The sequence below is a fragment of the Drosophila sechellia genome, chromosome X, assembly GCF_004382195.2.
Source record: "Drosophila sechellia strain sech25 chromosome X, ASM438219v1, whole genome shotgun sequence".
Classification (NCBI taxonomy): domain Eukaryota; kingdom Metazoa; phylum Arthropoda; class Insecta; order Diptera; family Drosophilidae; genus Drosophila; species Drosophila sechellia.
The window spans coordinates 2,359,813-2,382,987 of record NC_045954.1 but is presented as its reverse complement, the minus strand read 5'-3'; the positions used below and the strand labels follow the sequence as shown (position 1 = coordinate 2,382,987).

The 23,175-nt window shown below is 45.3% G+C and overlaps 1 protein-coding gene across 11 annotated transcripts in view; it reads left to right on the top strand.

Annotated features, from left to right (window-relative positions):
- The window catches only part of LOC6616156 (basement membrane-specific heparan sulfate proteoglycan core protein), a 76,109-nt gene extending 53,267 nt beyond the window's left edge, over positions 1-22,842 (top strand). For 9 of the 11 annotated variants that reach the window (XM_032724154.1, XM_032724150.1, XM_032724149.1 and 6 more), the window contains 18 exons: positions 7-2,243; positions 2,310-3,396; positions 5,480-5,622; positions 5,719-5,899; positions 6,127-6,730; positions 6,820-7,082; positions 7,553-7,730; positions 7,801-8,195; positions 8,316-8,775; positions 8,877-9,126; positions 9,244-9,418; positions 17,283-17,488; positions 17,611-17,883; positions 17,944-18,869; positions 18,939-19,639; positions 19,700-20,116; positions 20,206-20,353; positions 22,100-22,842. In XM_032724154.1, coding sequence (XP_032580045.1) covers positions 7-2,243; positions 2,310-3,396; positions 5,480-5,622; positions 5,719-5,899; positions 6,127-6,730; positions 6,820-7,082; positions 7,553-7,730; positions 7,801-8,195; positions 8,316-8,775; positions 8,877-9,126; positions 9,244-9,418; positions 17,283-17,488; positions 17,611-17,883; positions 17,944-18,869; positions 18,939-19,639; positions 19,700-20,116; positions 20,206-20,353; positions 22,100-22,142 — 8,687 coding nt within the window. In that variant the 3' untranslated portion in view covers positions 22,143-22,842. Of the gene's footprint in view, positions 1-6; positions 2,244-2,309; positions 3,397-5,479; positions 5,623-5,718; positions 5,900-6,126; positions 6,731-6,819; positions 7,083-7,552; positions 7,731-7,800; positions 8,196-8,315; positions 8,776-8,876; positions 9,127-9,243; positions 9,419-10,886; positions 11,065-11,134; positions 11,530-11,649; positions 12,110-12,210; positions 12,461-12,577; positions 12,753-14,839; positions 14,924-15,544; positions 15,878-17,282; positions 17,489-17,610; positions 17,884-17,943; positions 18,870-18,938; positions 19,640-19,699; positions 20,117-20,205; positions 20,354-22,099 lie in introns of all 11 variants that reach the window. The other 2 variants (XM_032724144.1, XM_032724145.1) reach the window with 1 other exon arrangement.
- Positions 22,843-23,175: the final 333 nt, after the last annotated feature.

Below are 23,175 nucleotides of genomic sequence, written 5' to 3'. Positions count from 1 at the left end.
TCGCAGTGGCACCATTGCCAATCCGCCCTCCACCCCAATCTGTTTTCCTGTTGGAGTACGAGGTGCTCGAGCTTACGTGTGTGGCCACCGGAACCCCCATTCCCACAATCGTGTGGCGTCTGAACTGGGGTCATGTGCCCGATAAGTGCGAGTCAAAGAGCTACGGTGGAACCGGAACACTTCGTTGTCCGGACATGAGGCCGCAGGACAGTGGAGCTTACTCATGCGAAATTATTAACACACGCGGCACCCACTTTGTGAACCCGGACACCATTGTTACCGTTAGTCCCGTGCGTACAGATGTGTGCGAGGCTGGATTCTTCAATATGTTAGCCCGCAAAGCGGAGGAGTGCGTCCAGTGCTTCTGCTTCGGAGTAGCTAAGGCCTGCGACAGTGCCAACTTATTTACGTATGCCATCCACCCGCCAATCCTTTCACACCGCGTTGTCAGTGTTGAGCTGAGTCCACTTCGACAGATTGTGATCAATGAGGCTGCTCCTGGCCAGGACCTGCTCACACTGCTCCATGGCGTTCAGTTCAGGGCCACCAATGTTCACTTCAGCGGTCGGGAGACGCCTTATTTGGCCTTGCCCGCGGAGTACATGGGCAACCAGCTAAAGTCTTATGGCGGAAATCTACGCTACGAGGTTAACTACCGAGGCAGCGGAAGACCCGTCAATGGTCCAGATGTAATAATCACTGGCAATCGCTTTACACTGACTTATCGAGTTCGCACTCAGCCGGATCAAAACAACAGAGTGAGCATTCCATTCGTGCCAGGAGGTTGGCAAAAGCCCGATGGTCGCAAGGCGTCGCGTGAGGAGATCATGATGATTCTGGCCAATGTTGACAATATCCTGATCCGACTCGGATACCTGGATAGCACCGCTCGTGAAGTGGATCTTATAAATATTGCCTTGGACTCGGCAGGCACTGCCGATAAGGGACTGGGTAGTGCTTCTCTCGTGGAGAAGTGCTCGTGCCCACCTGGTTATGTTGGTGATTCTTGTGAGTCCTGTGCCTCCGGTTATGTGAGACAGCCCGGTGGACCTTGGTTGGGTCACTGTGTGCCGTTCATCCCTGAACCTTGCCCATCTGGAACCTATGGAGATCCCCGCCGTGGTGTGCCCTGCAAGGAGTGTCCTTGTCCACTAACCGGCAGCAATAACTTTGCCAGCGGCTGTCAACAAAGTCCTGATGGCGACGTGGTTTGCCGATGTAATGAGGGCTACACAGGCAGGCGGTGCGAACAGTGCGCCGCCGGATACCAGGGCAATCCTTTTGCTCCGGGAGGAATTTGCCGCAGAATACCCGATACTTCATGCAACGTGGATGGTACGTACTCCGTTCATTCCAATGGAACCTGCCAGTGCAAGGACAGCGTAATTGGCGAACAGTGCGACACTTGCAAATCAAAGAGTTTCCACCTCAATTCGTTCACCTATACCGGTTGCATCGAGTGCTTCTGCAGCGGAGTGGGCTTGGACTGCGATAGCAGCACGTGGTATCGCGATCAAGTAACGAGCACGTTCGGAAGATCACGCGTCGATCACGGATTTGCTTTGGTTACTAACTATATGCAACCTACGCCAGACACCGTACCTTTCTCAATGGCCGGAGAACCCAATGCGTTAAGCTTTATAGGATCGGCTGAGCAATCTGGAAATACGCTCTACTGGAGTCTGCCAGCCGCCTTTTTGGGAAACAAACTTTCTTCATATGGAGGCAAGCTGACTTACACCCTAAGTTACAGTCCGCTGCCCAACGGCATTATGTCCCGGAACAGTGCCCCAGATGTGGTGATCAAGAGTGGCGAGGATCTAAGGCTCATCCATTATAGGAAATCCCAGGTTGTCCCCAGTGTGGACAACACCTATTCCGTGGAAATCAAGGAAAGTGCCTGGCAGCGCGGCGACGAAGTGGTGGCCAACCGTGAGCACGTTCTGATGGCACTTAGCGATATTACGGCCATCTACATAAAGGCCACATACACCACTAGCACCAAGGAGGCCTCATTGCGACAGGTGACTTTGGACGTTGCCACTCCCACGAACCTTGGCACTCCCCGTGCCGTCGAAGTTGAACAGTGCCGCTGTCCAGAAGGCTATTTGGGTCTTTCTTGTGAGCAGTGCGCTCCTGGCTATGCCCACGATCCGGAGGAGGGAATCTATCTGGGACTCTGCAGGCCCTGTGAGTGCAATGGACATTCCAAATATTGCAACAGCGATACCGGCGACTGCGAAGTGAGTACCCGACGCGGAGTACCAAGGCGATGACGACAACTAACTATTACTTTATATAATTTTCAGGAATGTGCTAACAACACTGAAGGACCTAGCTGTGAGCGATGCGCCGCTGGATATGTGGGTGATGCCACCCGTGGAACAATTTATGACTGCCAACCCGATGAAGACTACCCGATCCCGATTAATCCGGAACCCGGCAATCACACTTTGCAATGCACAGCCTATTGCCAAATAGAAGGCATCTATGATTGCCGCGACAACGACTGCCTGTGCAAGAGGAACGTGATTGGTGATCGATGCGACCAATGCCGCCCTGGAACCTATGGACTGTCAGCTCAAAATCAGGATGGCTGCAAAGAGTGCTACTGCTCTGGGTTGGCCAGCCAGTGTCGTTCGGCAGCCCTCTACCGCCAGCTAATACCGGTCGACTTTATTCTTAACGCACCATTAATTACAGACGAAAACGGAGTTGTCCAGGACACGGAAAACTTAATTCCCGACATATCTAGGAATATGTACACCTACGCGTACACCTCCTATCTGCCCAAGTACTGGAGTCTTAGGGGAAGTGTGCTGGGCAACCAGCTATACTCGTACGGTGGCCGCCTGGCGTACAGTCTAATAGTGGAGTCATATGGCAACTATGAGCGTGGCCACGACGTCGTGCTTATTGGCAATGGATTGAAGCTCATCTGGTCGCGACCCGAAGGAAATGAGAATCAGGAGGAATACAATGTCCAACTGCACGAGGACGAGCAATGGACCCGCCAGGATCGCGAATCGGCACGACTGGCTTCTCGGTCTGATTTCATGACTGTGCTGTCGGATCTGCAGCACATCCTGATCCGAGCCACACCCAAAGTGCCCACACAACGTACTTCGATCAGCAATGTCATTCTGGAGAGTGCGGTGACCACAAGGACGACAGAAGCAACGCATGCTTCCGACATCGAGTTGTGCCAGTGCCCATCCGGATACACGGGCACCTCTTGTGAATCCTGCGCCTCTCTCCACTACCGCGATGCCAGCGGAGCTTGCAGCATGTGTCCTTGCGACGCTTCCAACACGGAGTCGTGTGACTTGGTCAGTGGCGGATACGTTGAATGTCGTTGCAAGCCACGTTGGAAGGGCGATCGGTGTCGCGAGATCGGTGAGTGAAAAACTTCAAGTATCGTTACTCATCAAATGACATTTGTCCTTTTGCCGCTCTTCCCATTTATAATCACTGGCCTCTAGCCAATCTTCTGCATATCAAACTACAAAAAATACTCTCATACGATATCCCCGTTCTTTAGGCCCGTGTCCAATTCAAGTTCCACCAGGTTATATAACGTATTTGTACTAGTAGAAGAGACCCGTTTTGAATTTAAAATACCCACTTAGATTTTGTGAAAGTAACATTAGGTCGAAACTAGGAATGTCCGTTTAAAAAGAAAAGTGCTTTGTAAATTCAAGAACTACAGCCAAAACCCCGACGAAAGTAAACGTTTTAAAGCAATACGATTTTGTGTAACCTTTTACCATTTTTCGACCTTTGGAAACTGCGCAATCTAAGTTGTAGGTATTACACGATCGGATACCCGATTAATGAAATCTTTTACCTATTTGATTTATTTTCTCCTTTCTCTCTCTCGGACCTTGTTTTCCATTCTTTCTCCGTCATGAACTCTGAACCCCATCGAATTTCGACAATATTCAAAAAAAAAAAAAACAAAACAAAAAACAAATTTAAATTTGCAATCATCAAAACCAACAAAAATCCCATCCATCCACATTCTAGACACATCGCCCATTATCGAAGAACCGCCCCAGATATGTGATTTAAGCAGGGGATTCTGTTGCAGCGGCTTTCAGTTCGATATCGCACCGAATGAGACAATCTCGTTCAATGACACACTGCAGATATATAAGGGCAACAGAATCATAGGAAATATGACCAAGCTGCGCTACGGCTGTCCATCGCGAGGTTCGCTCCAATCTCTCCGATCCACCGAATTGAAAAAAAAAAAAAAACACTGAAAACCACTCAGGCGTCTGCAAAACACCACAACTGTTGCTTTCCTAATACTCGTTCCTTTATCTCTTACACCGGCACTCCTAAAACTCCACTCTACACCCTATATAAAGAATCTTCCCAGCTTAGATATGTGTAAAGATCTGTAGATCTGTGTGTAGAGCGAACCTAACTCGTAAATCTGTGGCCTAAACCCCAAGTAGTCCAAGTGGGAAGTATCCACAACTCTTGTAATTGAGTTAGCTCCTGTTTACCGCCTCTCTTTCTCTGACTCTGTATCTGACCTTTCGGTGACTTATAAACCACTTAGCTAGTCTATGTGTCTTAGTACTTGTCTTACCCCAACGTAGTTTTTGCTCTCTATGTACTGATGCCAGACTAGTGCTTCTGCTCCTCCGAACCCTCCTTGACAAGTCCAAACATAACGTCTCTTGTCTCTGTCTCTGTGTGTATCAAATATAATGTGTATCTTAGCTACCAGTCTATAACGTCAGCGACAACAAAGCCAACAAATATTGGCCCGAATCGCGTTGAAGTAGCTTATGACATTGCCATAGATACTTATAGCCACTAACCCAAAGTTAAAAACTTCTATGTAAGTTCCACCGTGCGATTCATAACTCCGGGACACGAATTCGGTGATATCGATAGCTCTAATGACTAACAATTAGGTGACCTTGATGACATACTGACTAAACTACTAAGAAACAGCGTATCTATTATTAGTTTAATAAAAACTACGCTGTAAAGTACTTATTTCAAGTATTAAGACTAACCATTAAAAATAACTTCGATAATCTTGAAACGCACTTTCTCCGTGTTTGTTAACCCATCTGTCGCCTAACCCTCGAATCTATAAGTTAGCTGGAATCATCCCAATTAAGAGGATGCGAATTTTAAGAAACCAAACTTAAACCCCTAATAAAACTGCCTGGCTTCGTGGCCAACTAGGAGTCATTAAGCCGCAACCACATGTCACTAACACACTCTAAGGACCACTTTAGACGATTTGAGTTCCCATATGAGTTTCTTATATTAAAAATTCAACCACCTATCGTTTAGTTCCAAATCTTATTAAAGCAAAATTAAATGTAAGAACTCGAATGAGATACCGCCTCGTTTAAAAAGGGCTTTACTCACACCGCAAGAAACTCAGTTTGTGGGAAACCCCAGGGTTATGACCAGGATTATGTCTAATCGATGTTCCTCACCACCCTAGACACCAGCGATCCAACGGATAACAGTACCGACGATCCCGTGCTCACCCAGATTATCGTGTCGATTCAAAAGCCTGAGATCACCATTGTGCCAGTAGGCGGTTCCATGACCCTCAGCTGTAGCGGTCGAATGCGTTGGAGCAATGTGAGTGTACATGACTTTGATTTGATCATAGTATATATTTTATCCAGAAATTTATGTAATGACTATGTATAACACATCGAATTTTGTATCGTCCAGAGTCCAGTCATTGTGAACTGGTACAAGGAGAACAGCCGCCTGCCAGAGAATATTGAAGTCCAAGGCGGAAATCTGTATCTGTACGACCTGCAGATCAGCGATTCTGGAGTCTACATCTGCCAGGCCGTCAACAATGAAACCGCCAGCGTGTTTAAGGACACCGTATCCATTACCATAACCAGTAAGTAATGCTCATCTGTCCGCAAATGTGTACCAATGCATTAATCATTCGCTTAACCTTATACAAATTGCGGCATTTATCAAAGGATATGCCCAGGAAATGCTGGCACGCTACGGTATTTTACATTTTTAAACATAAGATATGATTTTGTATATGGATTTTACCTCATTAAGCATACCATATTGACGCTCAGTATCCTTTTATTAAACTTAAAATGTAACCCACAGAGAAGGACCAGCTCTCACCGGCTGAGATTGTGAATTTACCGAGCCACGTTACATTTGAGGAATACGTGAGCAATGAGATCATCTGCGAAGTACTTGGCAACCCAGCACCCAGAGTCACCTGGGCGCGAGTGGATGGCCATGCGGATGCCCAAAGTACCCGGACATACGACAACCGCTTGATCTTCAACTCGCCAAGGAAATCGGACGAAGGTCGCTATCGCTGCCAGGCGGAAAATGAACAGAACCGCGATGAGAAGTACGTGATCGTCTATGTCCAGAGCAATCCGCCCCAGCCGCCGCCGCAACAGGATCGCTTGTACATCACACCGGAGGAGATTAATGGCCTGGCCGGCGAGTCCTTCCAGTTGAATTGCCAATTCACAAGTGTTGCCTCTCTGCGCTACGATTGGTCGCACAATGGTCGCTCCTTGTCCTCTTTGCCCGCGCGAAATGTTCAGATCCGAGGCAACACCCTGGAAGTTCGCGAAGCCAGCGAAAGCGACTCCGGCATCTACACCTGTGTGGCCTATGACGTCCGCACCCGCCGCAACTTCACCGAAAGCGCCCGTGTTAACATCGACCAACGCGAGGTACAACCATTTGGGTGAGTATAGAACGGTCCCAAAAGGACTGTACGTCTTATAGGGAGTTTGAAAGAACGATGATCTTGATGGATGCACTTATAAATCACAGCAACAAACCGGTCATCGAGAGCTTGGAGCAGAATATCCTGATCATCCAGGGCGAGGACTATAGCATCACCTGCGAGGCGAGTGGATCGCCATATCCATCGATCAAGTGGGCCAAGGTGCACGACTTCATGCCCGAAAATGTGCACATCAGTGGCAACGTGCTGACCATCTATGGAGCACGATTCGAGAATCGTGGTGTGTACTCCTGCGTTGCCGAAAATGACCACGGATCCGATTTGTCCAGCACAAGTATCGACATTGAACGTAAGTTTTCAGCAGTCCATGACCCTTTATGTACTACATAGAGTCTATATAAGCTGCGGTTAAAGAGCGGGTGAGCTTGGGCTTGTGCTTTTGTAACAATAAGTGCAATGGGGTTAGCAACAAGTCGGCGATGAAGACTCCTTTGACCGCATCTTCTCTTTACTCTTTCATTCTGACAAACAAATACACAAAAGACAGAAAAAAAGGTAACCCACTAACGATGCCTTTGCTCTATTTCGTACTGTTGTCTCTCTTCCATCACAAACACTGATTACCTTGCCCCCTTCTTTGAATTTTAATTTGCATCACCCTGTGCCCTAACCCAACCCAATCCCACCCGATCCTTGATCTAATTTAAACCCAAAACTTCGCCATGCAAGTGCACAAGAGTGGAGTTGGTAATAAGACAGGTCCGCACAGTCTGATCCTAATACTAATTGGTGCCACCACTGTGGTTTACTTGCTTGCAGCCCGGGAGCGGCCGAGTGTAAAGATTGTATCGGCGCCCCTGCAAACATTTTCGGTTGGCGCTCAGGCATCCCTCTACTGCAGGGTAGAGGGAATTCCCGATCCGACCATCGAATGGGTTCGTGTGGACGACCAACCGCTGTCGCCGCGTCACAAGAGCCAGTCACCCGGCTACATGATGTAAGTAGTACAACGTTCGGACTCTCCTAAAGCTTTAATTGCTTTATATATACTTAATAATTCTCTGCAGGATCGACGATATCCAGCTCGAGGACAGCGGCGACTACGAGTGTCGCGCAAAGAACATAGTTGGCGAGGCGACCGGCGTTGCCACCATTACCGTCCAGGAGCCAACTCTCGTCCAGATATTGCCCGACAACAGGGATATTAGGCTCACGGAGGGCGATGAACTCTCACTGACCTGCGTGGGCAGCGGCGTCCCAAGCCCGGAAGTCGAATGGGTTAATGAAATGGACTTGAAACGAGATCTCTACAGCCCCCCGAGCAATGAAGCGATCCTGAAAATCTATCGAGTGACCAAGGCGGATGCAGGCATATACACCTGCCATGGCAAAAATGAGGCGGGTAGCGATGAAGCTTACGTTCGCGTGGAGGTCAAGGAACGGCGCGGAGATATCGGAGGAGGTATGTTGGGATGTAAATGAAAAATGTACTGTGCAAGTAAGCTTATATAGAAATGGTTTTCATCGTTGTTAATTCCTGCATGAATAGAATTTAACGCCAATCTTGAAATGCATTTTACAGTTGATGATGATTCCGACCGGGATCCCATAATCCAAAATCCGGCACAACCACAACACCCTGGCATCCAACAGCCGGGCAGCAACCAACTCCTGGCCACCGACTTTGGCGACAATGTGACCCTGACCTGTGACGTGTTCCAAACCCTGAACACGAGCTGGGAACGCGTCGACGGAGCACCACTGCCCCGAAATGCCTACAGGATTAGAAACAGGCTGGAGATTGTGCGCGTGGAACAGCAAAATCTGGGCCAGTACCGCTGCAATGGAATCGGTAGCGATGGCAACGTTAAGGCCTATTTCGTTAAAGAGCTGGTCCTTCTGCCCCTGCCCCGAATCAGGTTCTACCCGAATATCCCGCTGACCGTGGATGTGGGTCAGAACTTGGATGTGCACTGTCAAGTGGAAAACGTGAATCCGGAGGACGTCCATTGGAGTACCGACAACAATCGACCACTGCCCAGGTAGGGGAAATACCAACACATAGTGTTGGTGTGTTTGATGATACCTGATACTACTAACCTCTTACCTCTTACCTCTTGCCACCCATCTGACTCCACTCCAGTTCGGTTCGCATTGTGGGCAGCGTCCTGCGCTTCGTGTCCATCACACAGGCGGCTGCCGGTGAATACCGCTGCTCTGCCTTCAACCAATATGGAAACCGATCGCAGATCGCAAGAGTGGCGGTGAAGAAGCCCGCCGACTTCCATCAGGTTCCTCAGTCCCAGTTGCAACGGCACCGCGAGGGCGAAAACATCCAACTGCGATGCAGTGTGACCGATCAATATGGCGTAAAGGCTCAAGGCAATGTTGTGGTGAGTGCCCTCCTGCCACCGAAAATCCCTTGAATATCAATAGCAAAACATCAAGAACTTCCGTTCTCTTGAGAATATGAATGTAGTAATGGATTAACGTTTTCATGTCCGTTACAGTTCAACTGGTTCCGCGACGACAGAAGACGCCTGACGAACAACCCCCGTACGGATAGCCAGGTCCTGGAGCTGACCAATTTGCGACCCGAGGATGCGGGTCGCTACATCTGCAACTCGTACGTCGAGGACCCTTGGCAGATACTGCCCGAAGTGTCCATCGACTTGCAAGTACTAAGTGAGTAATCGCCACGCGTTAGGTTTTCTGAGGCCCCGGAATCTCCGACTCCGGCTTAGAGGTGGAGTCGGGTCCGCCGGTCCGCAGTCAGAAGATGTCGAGTCCGACAAGCAACCTTACTTCCATTTCGCCCCTGAAAAGAAAGAAAAGAAAAGAAAGACCCATTCAAAAATGGGCTTACTCCAAAGAAAATCAATTTTGAACAAAAGCTTGTTAGGCCAGCCCGAAAACCAAACCAAACTAAATAATTAAGAAACTGTGAAAAGAGTAATAATGCTTAAATGTATAAGAAAAGGAAGAATTTTCAAGGATTAGGCTTTGTTAAGCAGGTTTGATCGTTCGCTGATTTTACTAATTCCCCACTCAATTGAATGATACATATATACATATATACACACATATATATATAGATATAATACTCCTATATATATAAACACATCAATGTACTCGTATCTGTTAGCCTAAACTCAAAATCGACCCTAAGATAATGGCACGCAGTCGATGTCAGATAAACACTCTGTATATATGCAAACGGAAATTGTCAGTCCCCCCCAACAACTAAAATCGAGCAATATCTTTATGTATATATATATGTCCAGCACCATAGGCAGCGGTTCCAGGGTCCTACGAACAACACACTATGTATATAACAAATGACCAGCAAAAGATATCGAAATCATTGAACGAACTTTGGTGGCGGAGTGAAAAACGAAGGGGACACTACCTATCATGTAGTAATTTTTAGTACCAAGTCCATGCATGCAAACAATGTCCGAATCCGAAGATTTTCCGAATGTTGTTCCATTATTTTTTTAACCAATTGAAATTCTAGCAAACTAAGCTCTGAACAATCGAAATTATACACCACACGCACACATATATATACATATATAATATATATACGAACATTCTTACAACTTGATAAATCTTAAGCTTACCTAAGTGGCTGCCAAAAACATTTCTAATACGATACAGTAAAGTAAGTATCGACATTGAACGTAAGTTTTCAGCAGTCCATGACCCTTTATGTACTACATAGAGTCTATATAAGCTGCGGTTAAAGAGCGGGTGAGCTTGGGCTTGTGCTTTTGTAACAATAAGTGCAATGGGGTTAGCAACAAGTCGGCGATGAAGACTCCTTTGACCGCATCTTCTCTTTACTCTTTCATTCTGACAAACAAATACACAAAAGACAGAAAAAAAGGTAACCCACTAACGATGCCTTTGCTCTATTTCGTACTGTTGTCTCTCTTCCATCACAAACACTGATTACCTTGCCCCCTTCTTTGAATTTTAATTTGCATCACCCTGTGCCCTAACCCAACCCAATCCCACCCGATCCTTGATCTAATTTAAACCCAAAACTTCGCCATGCAAGTGCACAAGAGTGGAGTTGGTAATAAGACAGGTCCGCACAGTCTGATCCTAATACTAATTGGTGCCACCACTGTGGTTTACTTGCTTGCAGCCCGGGAGCGGCCGAGTGTAAAGATTGTATCGGCGCCCCTGCAAACATTTTCGGTTGGCGCTCAGGCATCCCTCTACTGCAGGGTAGAGGGAATTCCCGATCCGACCATCGAATGGGTTCGTGTGGACGACCAACCGCTGTCGCCGCGTCACAAGAGCCAGTCACCCGGCTACATGATGTAAGTAGTACAACGTTCGGACTCTCCTAAAGCTTTAATTGCTTTATATATACTTAATAATTCTCTGCAGGATCGACGATATCCAGCTCGAGGACAGCGGCGACTACGAGTGTCGCGCAAAGAACATAGTTGGCGAGGCGACCGGCGTTGCCACCATTACCGTCCAGGAGCCAACTCTCGTCCAGATATTGCCCGACAACAGGGATATTAGGCTCACGGAGGGCGATGAACTCTCACTGACCTGCGTGGGCAGCGGCGTCCCAAGCCCGGAAGTCGAATGGGTTAATGAAATGGACTTGAAACGAGATCTCTACAGCCCCCCGAGCAATGAAGCGATCCTGAAAATCTATCGAGTGACCAAGGCGGATGCAGGCATATACACCTGCCATGGCAAAAATGAGGCGGGTAGCGATGAAGCTTACGTTCGCGTGGAGGTCAAGGAACGGCGCGGAGATATCGGAGGAGGTATGTTGGGATGTAAATGAAAAATGTACTGTGCAAGTAAGCTTATATAGAAATGGTTTTCATCGTTGTTAATTCCTGCATGAATAGAATTTAACGCCAATCTTGAAATGCATTTTACAGTTGATGATGATTCCGACCGGGATCCCATAATCCAAAATCCGGCACAACCACAACACCCTGGCATCCAACAGCCGGGCAGCAACCAACTCCTGGCCACCGACTTTGGCGACAATGTGACCCTGACCTGTGACGTGTTCCAAACCCTGAACACGAGCTGGGAACGCGTCGACGGAGCACCACTGCCCCGAAATGCCTACAGGATTAGAAACAGGCTGGAGATTGTGCGCGTGGAACAGCAAAATCTGGGCCAGTACCGCTGCAATGGAATCGGTAGCGATGGCAACGTTAAGGCCTATTTCGTTAAAGAGCTGGTCCTTCTGCCCCTGCCCCGAATCAGGTTCTACCCGAATATCCCGCTGACCGTGGATGTGGGTCAGAACTTGGATGTGCACTGTCAAGTGGAAAACGTGAATCCGGAGGACGTCCATTGGAGTACCGACAACAATCGACCACTGCCCAGGTAGGGGAAATACCAACACATAGTGTTGGTGTGTTTGATGATACCTGATACTACTAACCTCTTACCTCTTACCTCTTGCCACCCATCTGACTCCACTCCAGTTCGGTTCGCATTGTGGGCAGCGTCCTGCGCTTCGTGTCCATCACACAGGCGGCTGCCGGTGAATACCGCTGCTCTGCCTTCAACCAATATGGAAACCGATCGCAGATCGCAAGAGTGGCGGTGAAGAAGCCCGCCGACTTCCATCAGGTTCCTCAGTCCCAGTTGCAACGGCACCGCGAGGGCGAAAACATCCAACTGCGATGCAGTGTGACCGATCAATATGGCGTAAAGGCTCAAGGCAATGTTGTGGTGAGTGCCCTCCTGCCACCGAAAATCCCTTGAATATCAATAGCAAAACATCAAGAACTTCCGTTCTCTTGAGAATATGAATGTAGTAATGGATTAACGTTTTCATGTCCGTTACAGTTCAACTGGTTCCGCGACGACAGAAGACGCCTGACGAACAACCCCCGTACGGATAGCCAGGTCCTGGAGCTGACCAATTTGCGACCCGAGGATGCGGGTCGCTACATCTGCAACTCGTACGTCGAGGACCCTTGGCAGATACTGCCCGAAGTGTCCATCGACTTGCAAGTACTAAGTGAGTAATCGCCACGCGTTAGGTTTTCTGAGGCCCCGGAATCTCCGACTCCGGCTTAGAGGTGGAGTCGGGTCCGCCGGTCCGCAGTCAGAAGATGTCGAGTCCGACAAGCAACCTTACTTCCATTTCGCCCCTGAAAAGAAAGAAAAGAAAAGAAAGACCCATTCAAAAATGGGCTTACTCCAAAGAAAATCAATTTTGAACAAAAGCTTGTTAGGCCAGCCCGAAAACCAAACCAAACTAAATAATTAAGAAACTGTGAAAAGAGTAATAATGCTTAAATGTATAAGAAAAGGAAGAATTTTCAAGGATTAGGCTTTGTTAAGCAGGTTTGATCGTTCGCTGATTTTACTAATTCCCCACTCAATTGAATGATACATATATACATATATACACACATATATATATAGATATAATACTCCTATATATATAAACACATCAATGTACTCGTATCTGTTAGCCTAAACTCAAAATCGACCCTAAGATAATGGCACGCAGTCGATGTCAGATAAACACTCTGTATATATGCAAACGGAAATTGTCAGTCCCCCCCAACAACTAAAATCGAGCAATATCTTTATGTATATATATATGTCCAGCACCATAGGCAGCGGTTCCAGGGTCCTACGAACAACACACTATGTATATAACAAATGACCAGCAAAAGATATCGAAATCATTGAACGAACTTTGGTGGCGGAGTGAAAAACGAAGGGGACACTACCTATCATGTAGTAATTTTTAGTACCAAGTCCATGCATGCAAACAATGTCCGAATCCGAAGATTTTCCGAATGTTGTTCCATTATTTTTTTAACCAATTGAAATTCTAGCAAACTAAGCTCTGAACATTCGAAATTATACACCACACGCACACATATATATACATATATAATATATATACTGCCAATATATATATGTGGCTGCCAAAAACATTTCTAATACGATACATTTAAGTAAAGCCCACTTAAAGTGAGAAATAAACATATTATTAACATTAAAAACTTGCACAGCGAAATGTGTAAAGCAAATTGTAACATATTCTTTTTATTTACATTCCAAGCTCTTGCAGAGTCCATTTGTCGAGCATAAAATTGTTATATTTATTAATTTCTTTCATTTGTCCGAGCAAATTGGAAGAGCAAACTCTGTACATGGTCTTACAAATTTTTTGAAAATTCCAATTAAAATTAAATGGTACCATACTTGTGGATCTGCACGGGTATTTAGATCATCGGTTGACCGATTATGGCCATTTTTCGTTGCGTTTTTATTAACATATAAAAAACAAAAAAAAAACCATTCTGGTGTTGGCTCCTCTCTCTTTATCGCTACTGACCCCCTTGGTGTTGTTTGTCTATATCGGCCCCATTAAAAGTTAAGCTAACTATATTAGGATTTTATCTTATTTACCGTGGTTATTGGTTGTCAACTGTTTGTTTGTGTTTTTGTGAATTAATAAGTGTAAATCAACGACAAGCTAATTATCTATAATTTAAGCACTGCACACAATCCACTGCCATTTCCACCACTCCATTCTGGAGTTTCTACAACTTCACTGAATTCGCACCGAAAGCACAAGGAAAAAACAATAACGAAGGAATCCAGCACCAATTAAATTGTAAATAATAAATGTAGCTTAAACTTTTTGGTCCTGAATCAGTCAAAATCAGTCAAACAATCAGATGCAAATGAATCAGTTCAAAGAATCCGTTGAGTCGTAGGTTTTACAGTTCCACCTACTTTTTTTATGCAAATGGAACACATTAATTAATTTGATAATTTGATATTTATTTCTTCCTCTCTCACGCTCTTCTCTCTCTCTCTTCCACTTTCTTACATGTGCGCTTGTTGAAATATTTTTAATTACCCTTTGATTTGACTTGACTTAAACTGTTTAATTGGTAAATGCTATATATGATATGGTACACTGTGTGCGCTTTTGCTGTTCCCATGTCGAAATATTGATAAAAAAAAAAAAAAACGAAAAAACAAAAAACCCGAAAAACACACAAAACACAAACAAATGTAATGGTATGGCATGCAACTGCAATCAATCGAACGAACGACGCGACTACAACTGCCCAGGAGCTCCCCAGTATCCTTACAATCGGTTCAAGGGCGGTGTCTCCCTGAAGGACACGCCCTGCATGGTTCTGTATATTTGTGCAGGTGTGTTACAGCCACTGCCGCCTAACCAAATCTAATCGCAGCGATCCTCCATTATACGATTTCTATATTTTTTGTATTTTATTGAGTTCCCTTGATTTTGTTTGACCTTTTATTTTCGTTTATTTTGCATTTGTTTTGTATTATTATCCTAATGATCTTTATATCTGTATTATGTACTGCCTAACCCTAGATCAAAATAAGTTTTATAAAAAAAAGAATCAAAAATAATACCAAAAACCTGTAAGAAGTTGCTTTAATGAAACTCCCCCAGCCCACCACCACGCCCACTAATGCACATTGTCCCACGAGTTTCGGTTCGATTAGTACAGCACCATCGCAACCGTTCCAGCATGTGTGGATCCCCGATTATTAGTAACATTACATCGTCCAAACTACAGCATACCCTAGTTACATACATAAGACCCTCGGGCTTTCAGTTCTATACCTATATAGGGTTTAGGGACCAATACTAACCAAGGGCTTTGGTGCTGCGAAGGCTGTAAACTCTTGCTAATGTTTTACTTTGTGCCCTTTCAAAAAAAAAAAAAAAAAAATACCGAAAAAAAAAATTACCGAAAATTTCGAACCGCAAAATTACGATCTAAAAAAAAAACGCCACAGACTTCAAGAGCAGCAAACTCTCGCCCGCGAAACCTATCATTTCCGGACCAACCACCACTCGGGCTCCAGCCATCTCGTACGTCTGCCAACCCAACGACTTCAAGTGCGTTTCGCATCCGCACACTTGCGTCAGAGCCAACATGGTGTGCGATGGGATTTACGACTGTACGGATCACTCTGACGAGTTCAACTGCATCGGCGGCAAGGGAAGCGGCAAATCAGGATCCGACTCGGGATCGGGGAGCTTTAAGCGCTGGAAGAAGAGCCCAGAGAAAGGAAGGAGGAGCCCGGCGAAGGCCGTTAAGGAATGGAAGCTGAGGAAGCGCAGCTTCGGTTGGTCCCAAAGTTTTGTCTCTATCCTCACCGCAAAAGCTTTCTCTCTCACTTTCTACCCTGGTATCGCTGTCTAATACTGAACTGTACCTATTTGTGTCCAAGTCCTCCTATCCCCAGTTCCACCTCTATACGATCCCACCCAATATACTCTCCCTAGTCCCAACTATCTCTTCACTCCTTTCGCTGGCTGTCCAATTCCGTAATGCTCCCGGGTGCACAAAATCGTAGAGTTGAAGCGATTGCAATGGGCACTCAAATGGAGGCATCCTAATCGGTCGATAGACGACTGCGATGAACGACCAACTGCACCAAAAGAAAGCAAGCGAGACCCAAAAATGGAGAAACGTCGAGCACACGCACCTAGATGGGGTTAACATGTAACAAATAACGATAAGCGATAGCCAATCGATCGATACTTTTGCAGCGCTGTGCGGGTTGGCAATATAACAGGTTCTAACCGTGGATGTTTGTGAATATGCATGCGGCTGGCTACAGAGTTACTAACTACTTTAACCCACTCTAGACTTAAGAACAATACACATTATGTAAATAATACGAGACACTGTCTACAAGACACCTACACACATATGAGCGCGCACTCTAAGCCACATGATCTTCGATAGCTCAGTACTCGAAATTTTGTAAAGTGTACCCTTAACCGTATCTACCTTATATGTATATGTATTTGTCAAACCAAAAATCGAAATCTGTGATTTTAGTGGTAACCCGAGTCCAAATTAGAACTGTAGAATTCAAAACGCTCCAGATGAATGATGAACGAAAACCAGTACAAAACCAATCTAAAAGACCCCATATGTAACACCCCATGTATTCGTATTTGTGTGATTCGATCCGTAGCAGTATTGAATAATAGAGTAGCTCCATAAAATGTAGTTCACCTCACCAATCCACAAAGTCCCTCTCTGTCGCCTCTCTAAATGTATATCGTATATCTATGTATTGTCTAACTAGGAAACCAAATTCCAAAACGAAACAACTAAAAAATGCCGAGATGCGATGGTAGTCGAACGATAAATTATAAAATGAATTTAAATACGTGTTATATAATTTTTGCAGAACAAACATATCGTTCGATGACTATCGCTCTCCTTCTGTTTGAACGCCCAATTTAGACGTGTAATTTTGCTAACTGTTTTCTCTTTCTGTGTATTTTTTACTATCTTACTCCCATTTCCATCGCTCACCACCACACAAACACGAAAAACCACCCACACAAATACACACACATAAACACACGAACACACACATGCACCCATGCACTTGTGAATTGTCGCTGAATTGTGATCGTTCCGCCGACCATCCTTGTCCACCTTGTCGACCTGTCGCCTTCTTTCAATGTGCGTGTGTATCTGGTGTCCTGTTGACGGTTTGGCGGTATCAGCGGCTACCCCGCCACCCAACAGCCCCATCTACCTGCCGCCGCAGTTGCCAGCAAAGAGCCGCGACTACAGCCTCAAACTGGACGAGCAGTCCTCGAACCTGCGAGCGGGTGAATCCACCGACGTCGAGTGCTACTCCTCCGATGACACCTACACAGACGTGGTGTGGGAACGCTCTGACGGGGCTCCACTCAGCAATAATGTCAGGGTTAGTACGAATATACTATCTCCTAACTTTCCTGTCCCTATCACTGTCTACTCCGAATTAGCCAATACTTTTCTTTTTGTGCTTGATTCCTATTCCTAACGTTATCGTTCTTTGATTTACAGCAAGTGGGAAATCATCTGGTGATCAGTAATGTGGCGCCAAGCGATGCCGGTAACTACGTCTGCAAGTGCAAGACGGACGAAGGTGATCTGTACACCACCAGCTATAAACTGGAGGTCGAGGATCAGCCTCTTGAACTCAAGAGCTCCAAGATAGTTTACGCCAAGGTGGGCGCCAATGCCGATTTGCACTGCGGGGCCGATGAAAGTCGACAGCCCACCTACCGCTGGTCTCGCCAATACGGACATCTTCAAGCGGGACGCAGTCTAATGAACGTAAGTCCCTGATGCAAAGCAATAGTACAAACCTTAATCAACACCCTTTGTCCATTTCAGGAGAAACTGTCCCTGGACAGTGTGCAGGCAAACGATGCCGGTACGTATATTTGCACCGCTCAATACGCCGATGGTGAGACTGCGGACTTCCCCAATATCCTGGTTGTGACTGGGGCCATTCCCCAGTTCCGGCAGGAACCTCGCAGCTACATGAGCTTCCCCACGCTGCCAAACTCTTCGTTTAAGTTCAACTTCGAGCTGACCTTCCGACCGGAAAACGGCGACGGTCTCCTACTGTTCAACGGACAAACTCGCGGAAGTGGCGACTACATCGCACTTTCGCTCAAGGATCGCTATGCGGAGTTCCGCTTTGACTTTGGTGGTAAGCCAATGCTGGTGCGAGCTGAGGAACCACTGGCGCTGAATGAGTGGCACACGGTTCGTGTGAGTCGCTTCAAGAGGGATGGATACATCCAGGTGGACGAACAACATCCGGTGGCCTTCCCCACCCTGCAGCAGATACCCCAACTGGATCTGATCGAAGATCTGTATATCGGCGGAGTGCCCAACTGGGAGCTCCTGCCCGCCGATGCTGTTAGCCAGCAAGTTGGCTTCGTGGGCTGCATCAGTCGCTTAACTCTGCAAGGACGCACCGTGGAACTGATCCGTGAGGCGAAGTACAAAGAGGGCATCACGGACTGCCGGCCATGTGCGCAGGGACCTTGCCAAAATAAGGGAGTCTGCTTGGAGAGCCAGACCGAGCAGGCCTACACCTGCATTTGCCAGCCGGGTTGGACTGGAAGGGATTGTGCCATTGAGGGCACCCAGTGTACGCCCGGAGTCTGTGGCGCCGGACGCTGCAAGAATACGGAGAACGACATGGAGTGCCTGTGCCCACTGAACCGATCCGGGGATCGATGCCAATATAATGAGATCTTAAATGAGCACAGTCTCAACTTTAAGAGCAACAGCTTTGCGGCCTATGGGTGAGTTATCAATAACTCAAAAATAAAGTTATATCTTAACTAAATAATGAACATTTCTACTTTCCGCAGAACTCCTAAAGTCACCAAGGTCAATATAACGCTCTCCGTACGTCCGGCAAGTTTGGAGGACTCCGTGATTTTGTATACTGCAGAATCGACTCTGCCCAGCGGCGATTACCTGGCACTGGTACTGCGTGGTGGTCACGCGGAGCTCTTAATAAATACGGCGGCTCGATTGGATCCCGTGGTAGTGCGATCTGCTGAGCCACTGCCCCTGAACCGCTGGACAAGAATTGAGATCAGACGTCGCCTGGGCGAAGGAATCCTACGGGTGGGCGACGGACCAGAGCGAAAGGCCAAGTCCCCAGGCTCAGATCGAATTTTGTCCCTTAAGACGCACCTCTATGTGGGCGGCTACGATCGCTCCACGGTCAAGGTCAATCGGGACGTGAACATCACGAAGGGCTTCGATGGCTGCATCTCCAGGCTATACAACTTCCAAAAACCTGTCAATCTCCTAGCGGACATCAAGGATGCGGCAAATATTCAGAGTTGTGGGGAGACTAATATGATTGGAGGCGACGAGGATAGCGACAATGAGCCACCAGTTCCGCCTCCAACTCCAGATGTTCACGAGAACGAACTTCAACCATATGCGATGGCACCGTGCGCCAGCGATCCATGTGAAAACGGAGGAAGCTGCAGTGAGCAGGAGGACGTGGCCGTATGCTCCTGTCCTTTCGGATTCAGTGGCAAGCACTGTCAGGAACGTAAGTCAAATACAAAAGGGGAGCAAGGACATCTAAACCTCATCTCAAATCTAATTGCAGACCTCCAACTGGGCTTCAATGCCTCGTTCCGAGGCGATGGGTACGTTGAGCTGAATCGAAGCCACTTCCAACCTGCTTTGTGGCAATCCTACACTTCTATGGGCATCGTCTTCACCACCAACAAGCCGAACGGTCTGCTGTTCTGGTGGGGACAAGAGGCCGGAGAGGAGTACACCGGACAGGACTTCATAGCTGCCGCAGTGGTGGATGGCTATGTGGAGTACTCCATGAGGCTCGATGGCGAGGAGGCGGTGATCCGGAACAGTGATATCCGCGTAGACAATGGGGAGCGGCACATTGTGATCGCTAAGCGGGACGAAAACACCGCCATTCTAGAGGTCGATCGCATGCTGCATTCGGGCGAAACCCGACCCACCAGCAAAAAGTCGATGAAGCTGCCGGGCAATGTTTTTGTCGGTAAGTGTCCTCATATACATGGATATATGTAAAAAAGCATTGAAGCATAGCAGTTTTGTATTAATCGTACCCAATCATTCATTTTCCAGGGGGCGCTCCTGACCTCGAGGTGTTTACGGGTTTCCGATACAAGCACAATTTGAACGGCTGCATTGTGGTCGTCGAGGGCGAAACTGTGGGCCAAATTAATCTTAGTTCTGCTGCCGTTAACGGAGTGAATGCCAACGTCTGTCCCGCGTAAGTAATCCCAAATCTAAGCTAAATTCCAGAAAAAAAATTCCAGGTTTCGCCACTTATCAATCCCATGCCTTCGATTAGTCTATGGAGTCCTTCTAGCCTTGTGCACCAGGAGATCGGCACTGATGTGGTTATGGACCACCACGTGATTGGCAAGGATCTCAGTTTCTTCGACGAGCTGGATCAACCACCACCGGTGCATATCCTATATCCGCGTCCCAAAATCAACGAGTTTCTCACCAACAAGGCTCCTCGAGTGGTCCTACCACTATCACTTTCCATATCGATACTCCTTTTGAGTTGTCGGTTATCGGTGATATCCTTGTGTCTATTGCCCGCTCCAAGCTAAGCTAGTATTGCCAGGGTTGTAACAGAAATGACAGCGAATCATGGGGCGAAATAGTTAATCGCCATCAGTTGACTATGGCAACTGTACTCCTAATTAAACATTAAAGGAATTTTGTTCCATTTTTGTTAACCTAAAAGAAGGGCGGCTATGACACTTCTCAAGTCCATGTGGCAACATAATATTTGAGCTGTTTTAACTAGATTGTTTAAAGCCCATAAAAGGCTCTTACCCTCTACTTTTAAAAATAAAAATGAAAATCAACCTATGATGTTTTAAATTTGAATCTGTGTAGAAATGTGTCTGCAGTAAAATATTTAAAACCGTTTGAGTATCTCTGACTTTTTTAAAGTCTTTAATCATTCCAAATATAGGTGGAACAAGTGTCATAGCCGCATATCCTAATCCATTTACAATATAGTCAAATACATTTGAAAGTGTTACCATTGAAATTATCGTGCCATATCATTGCAGAATATCATGTTATATTATACAAAGTATATTAGAACGGCAGACGGATAAAGGAAAATAGATAATCGACTATATTAAGCTATCATAAAGGATATTACATCCATAAGAGTTTTTTTTTCTAGTCAAATAGTTAGCACCAAGTCAGACATATGCGGAGTTCACACATATGGTATTGTTACAGATCATATCTAGCATTAGCCAATTCTAACTGGATTGTACTCGTTTCGAAGCCAAGCTCAGGTCACACAACCCTAAAGCTATATATTTGGTCACATCCGAACATCAGTTATCTATAGGTAGAAAACTCTTGCATAGATAGGTAGTTCAAACATATCCTATAGGAAAAACCCTTAAAACATATATCTGTGCATATATCTATCCTGAGATACGGTAGCTGTAGCTCAATGTAGTCAAAATATTTTCAGCTTTGTGACCACATCTATAAGCTCTATTGTTATTTTAACCAGTAAGATGTTTCAGTTTGGCAGGGGGAATACGTATATACCATATGAAACAATTATAAAATTATATTCATTTTTACCAGATCTCGAAAAGCTGACTACGTTATTATTTGATATAGCTGTGTATTATCCATGCTTATTGGCTAGATGTTCTTATAAAGATGGGTAGTGCTGAGATGCGTAGTTGCCCAATTATTTAAAATAATATACATATGTATGTAAGAAGTTATATTCAAATTTACATTGACATTGAGTGTACGAAGAAAACCAAAGTTCTTCTTCGCGTTGAGGCAAAGTCTGAAATTGCAGTTTGGCGAGGCTTTTATCAAATTTTAACATTTTTTAGAAGTAATGTATTTATTAAAGTTAGACCACACAAATTTGATTTCATATTTATTTCTTAATTACAAGTTTTTATTTCCTTAATTTATTTAAAATTTCTTTCGTTTCTTCATTTTATTTTATTAGTAACGACGATCCACTGGGAGGAACCGAACCGCCAGTCGTCTGAGGACACAACCAACAACCGAAACTAGCTTTTTAATTAAACATTAACAAATGAAACAAAACGAACAACAATTTTTATATATACAACATATGCATAAGCCTAAGGAAATCCACAAAAATTGAATATTATATCACTTACACATATTATAAAGAACAAAAACAAAAGAGAAACGAACACTTCAACTACAATTGCTTCTTCGATCCTTAAGTCTAAGTTAAAGATTGTAGCAAGGAAAAATGCGAAAATATCACAAACATTTATTTAACAAAAACGCCATGCAAGAAGTGAAACGAAACAGATAAAATAATGCAACTAATGCAAATAATACAGAAAATACAGTTAAAGCCTAGAACCCTAAGAACTTACTAACTAACTCGAGCAACAACAACGCATACTAGCCAACTGCAACCACAAAATCCACAATAGTGAAGGCATTTTAATTATAATTTTAGTCTCTAGCTTATACCTATGACTAAGACTCTTTTTTTGACAGCCCAGTGTAAAAAAGTTGGAGATCGCAAATTGGCCCTACACACACACAAGACCACGTTATTAATTAAAAAGAAAAAACCAATTGATAATATACCTACATATAATGATAAATGAATTACTAAGAATGCAACTATTGTGAACGAGTGATTAAAAAGTGGAGTGGATAAAAGCAAATGCAGAAGATATATTCAAATGAAAATCAACAACAGTCTGCAAGGTGTTTAATTGTGGGAGGAGTTCTTCATTCATAGATCATCATTTCCATAGATCATCTCCATCTCTATTAAGGATTTTTCAGAATAAAGGTATTTATTATACTCATTATAAAACTTAAAAAGTATGCTCACAACAATCATTAGTTCCTACTTCCGTTATTTGTAATATCAAAATAGAGTGGCCCTCTCCCGATCAATCAAATTCAAAACTGTAAGAGAAGAGAAGATTTCAATTACGATTCAAAGAGAAGAGAGAAGACAACTTCCAAATATTCTCTTTAGGTTTCTCTTTGCAACTCTTCTCTCTTTCGCAAAATGATTTTCGAAGC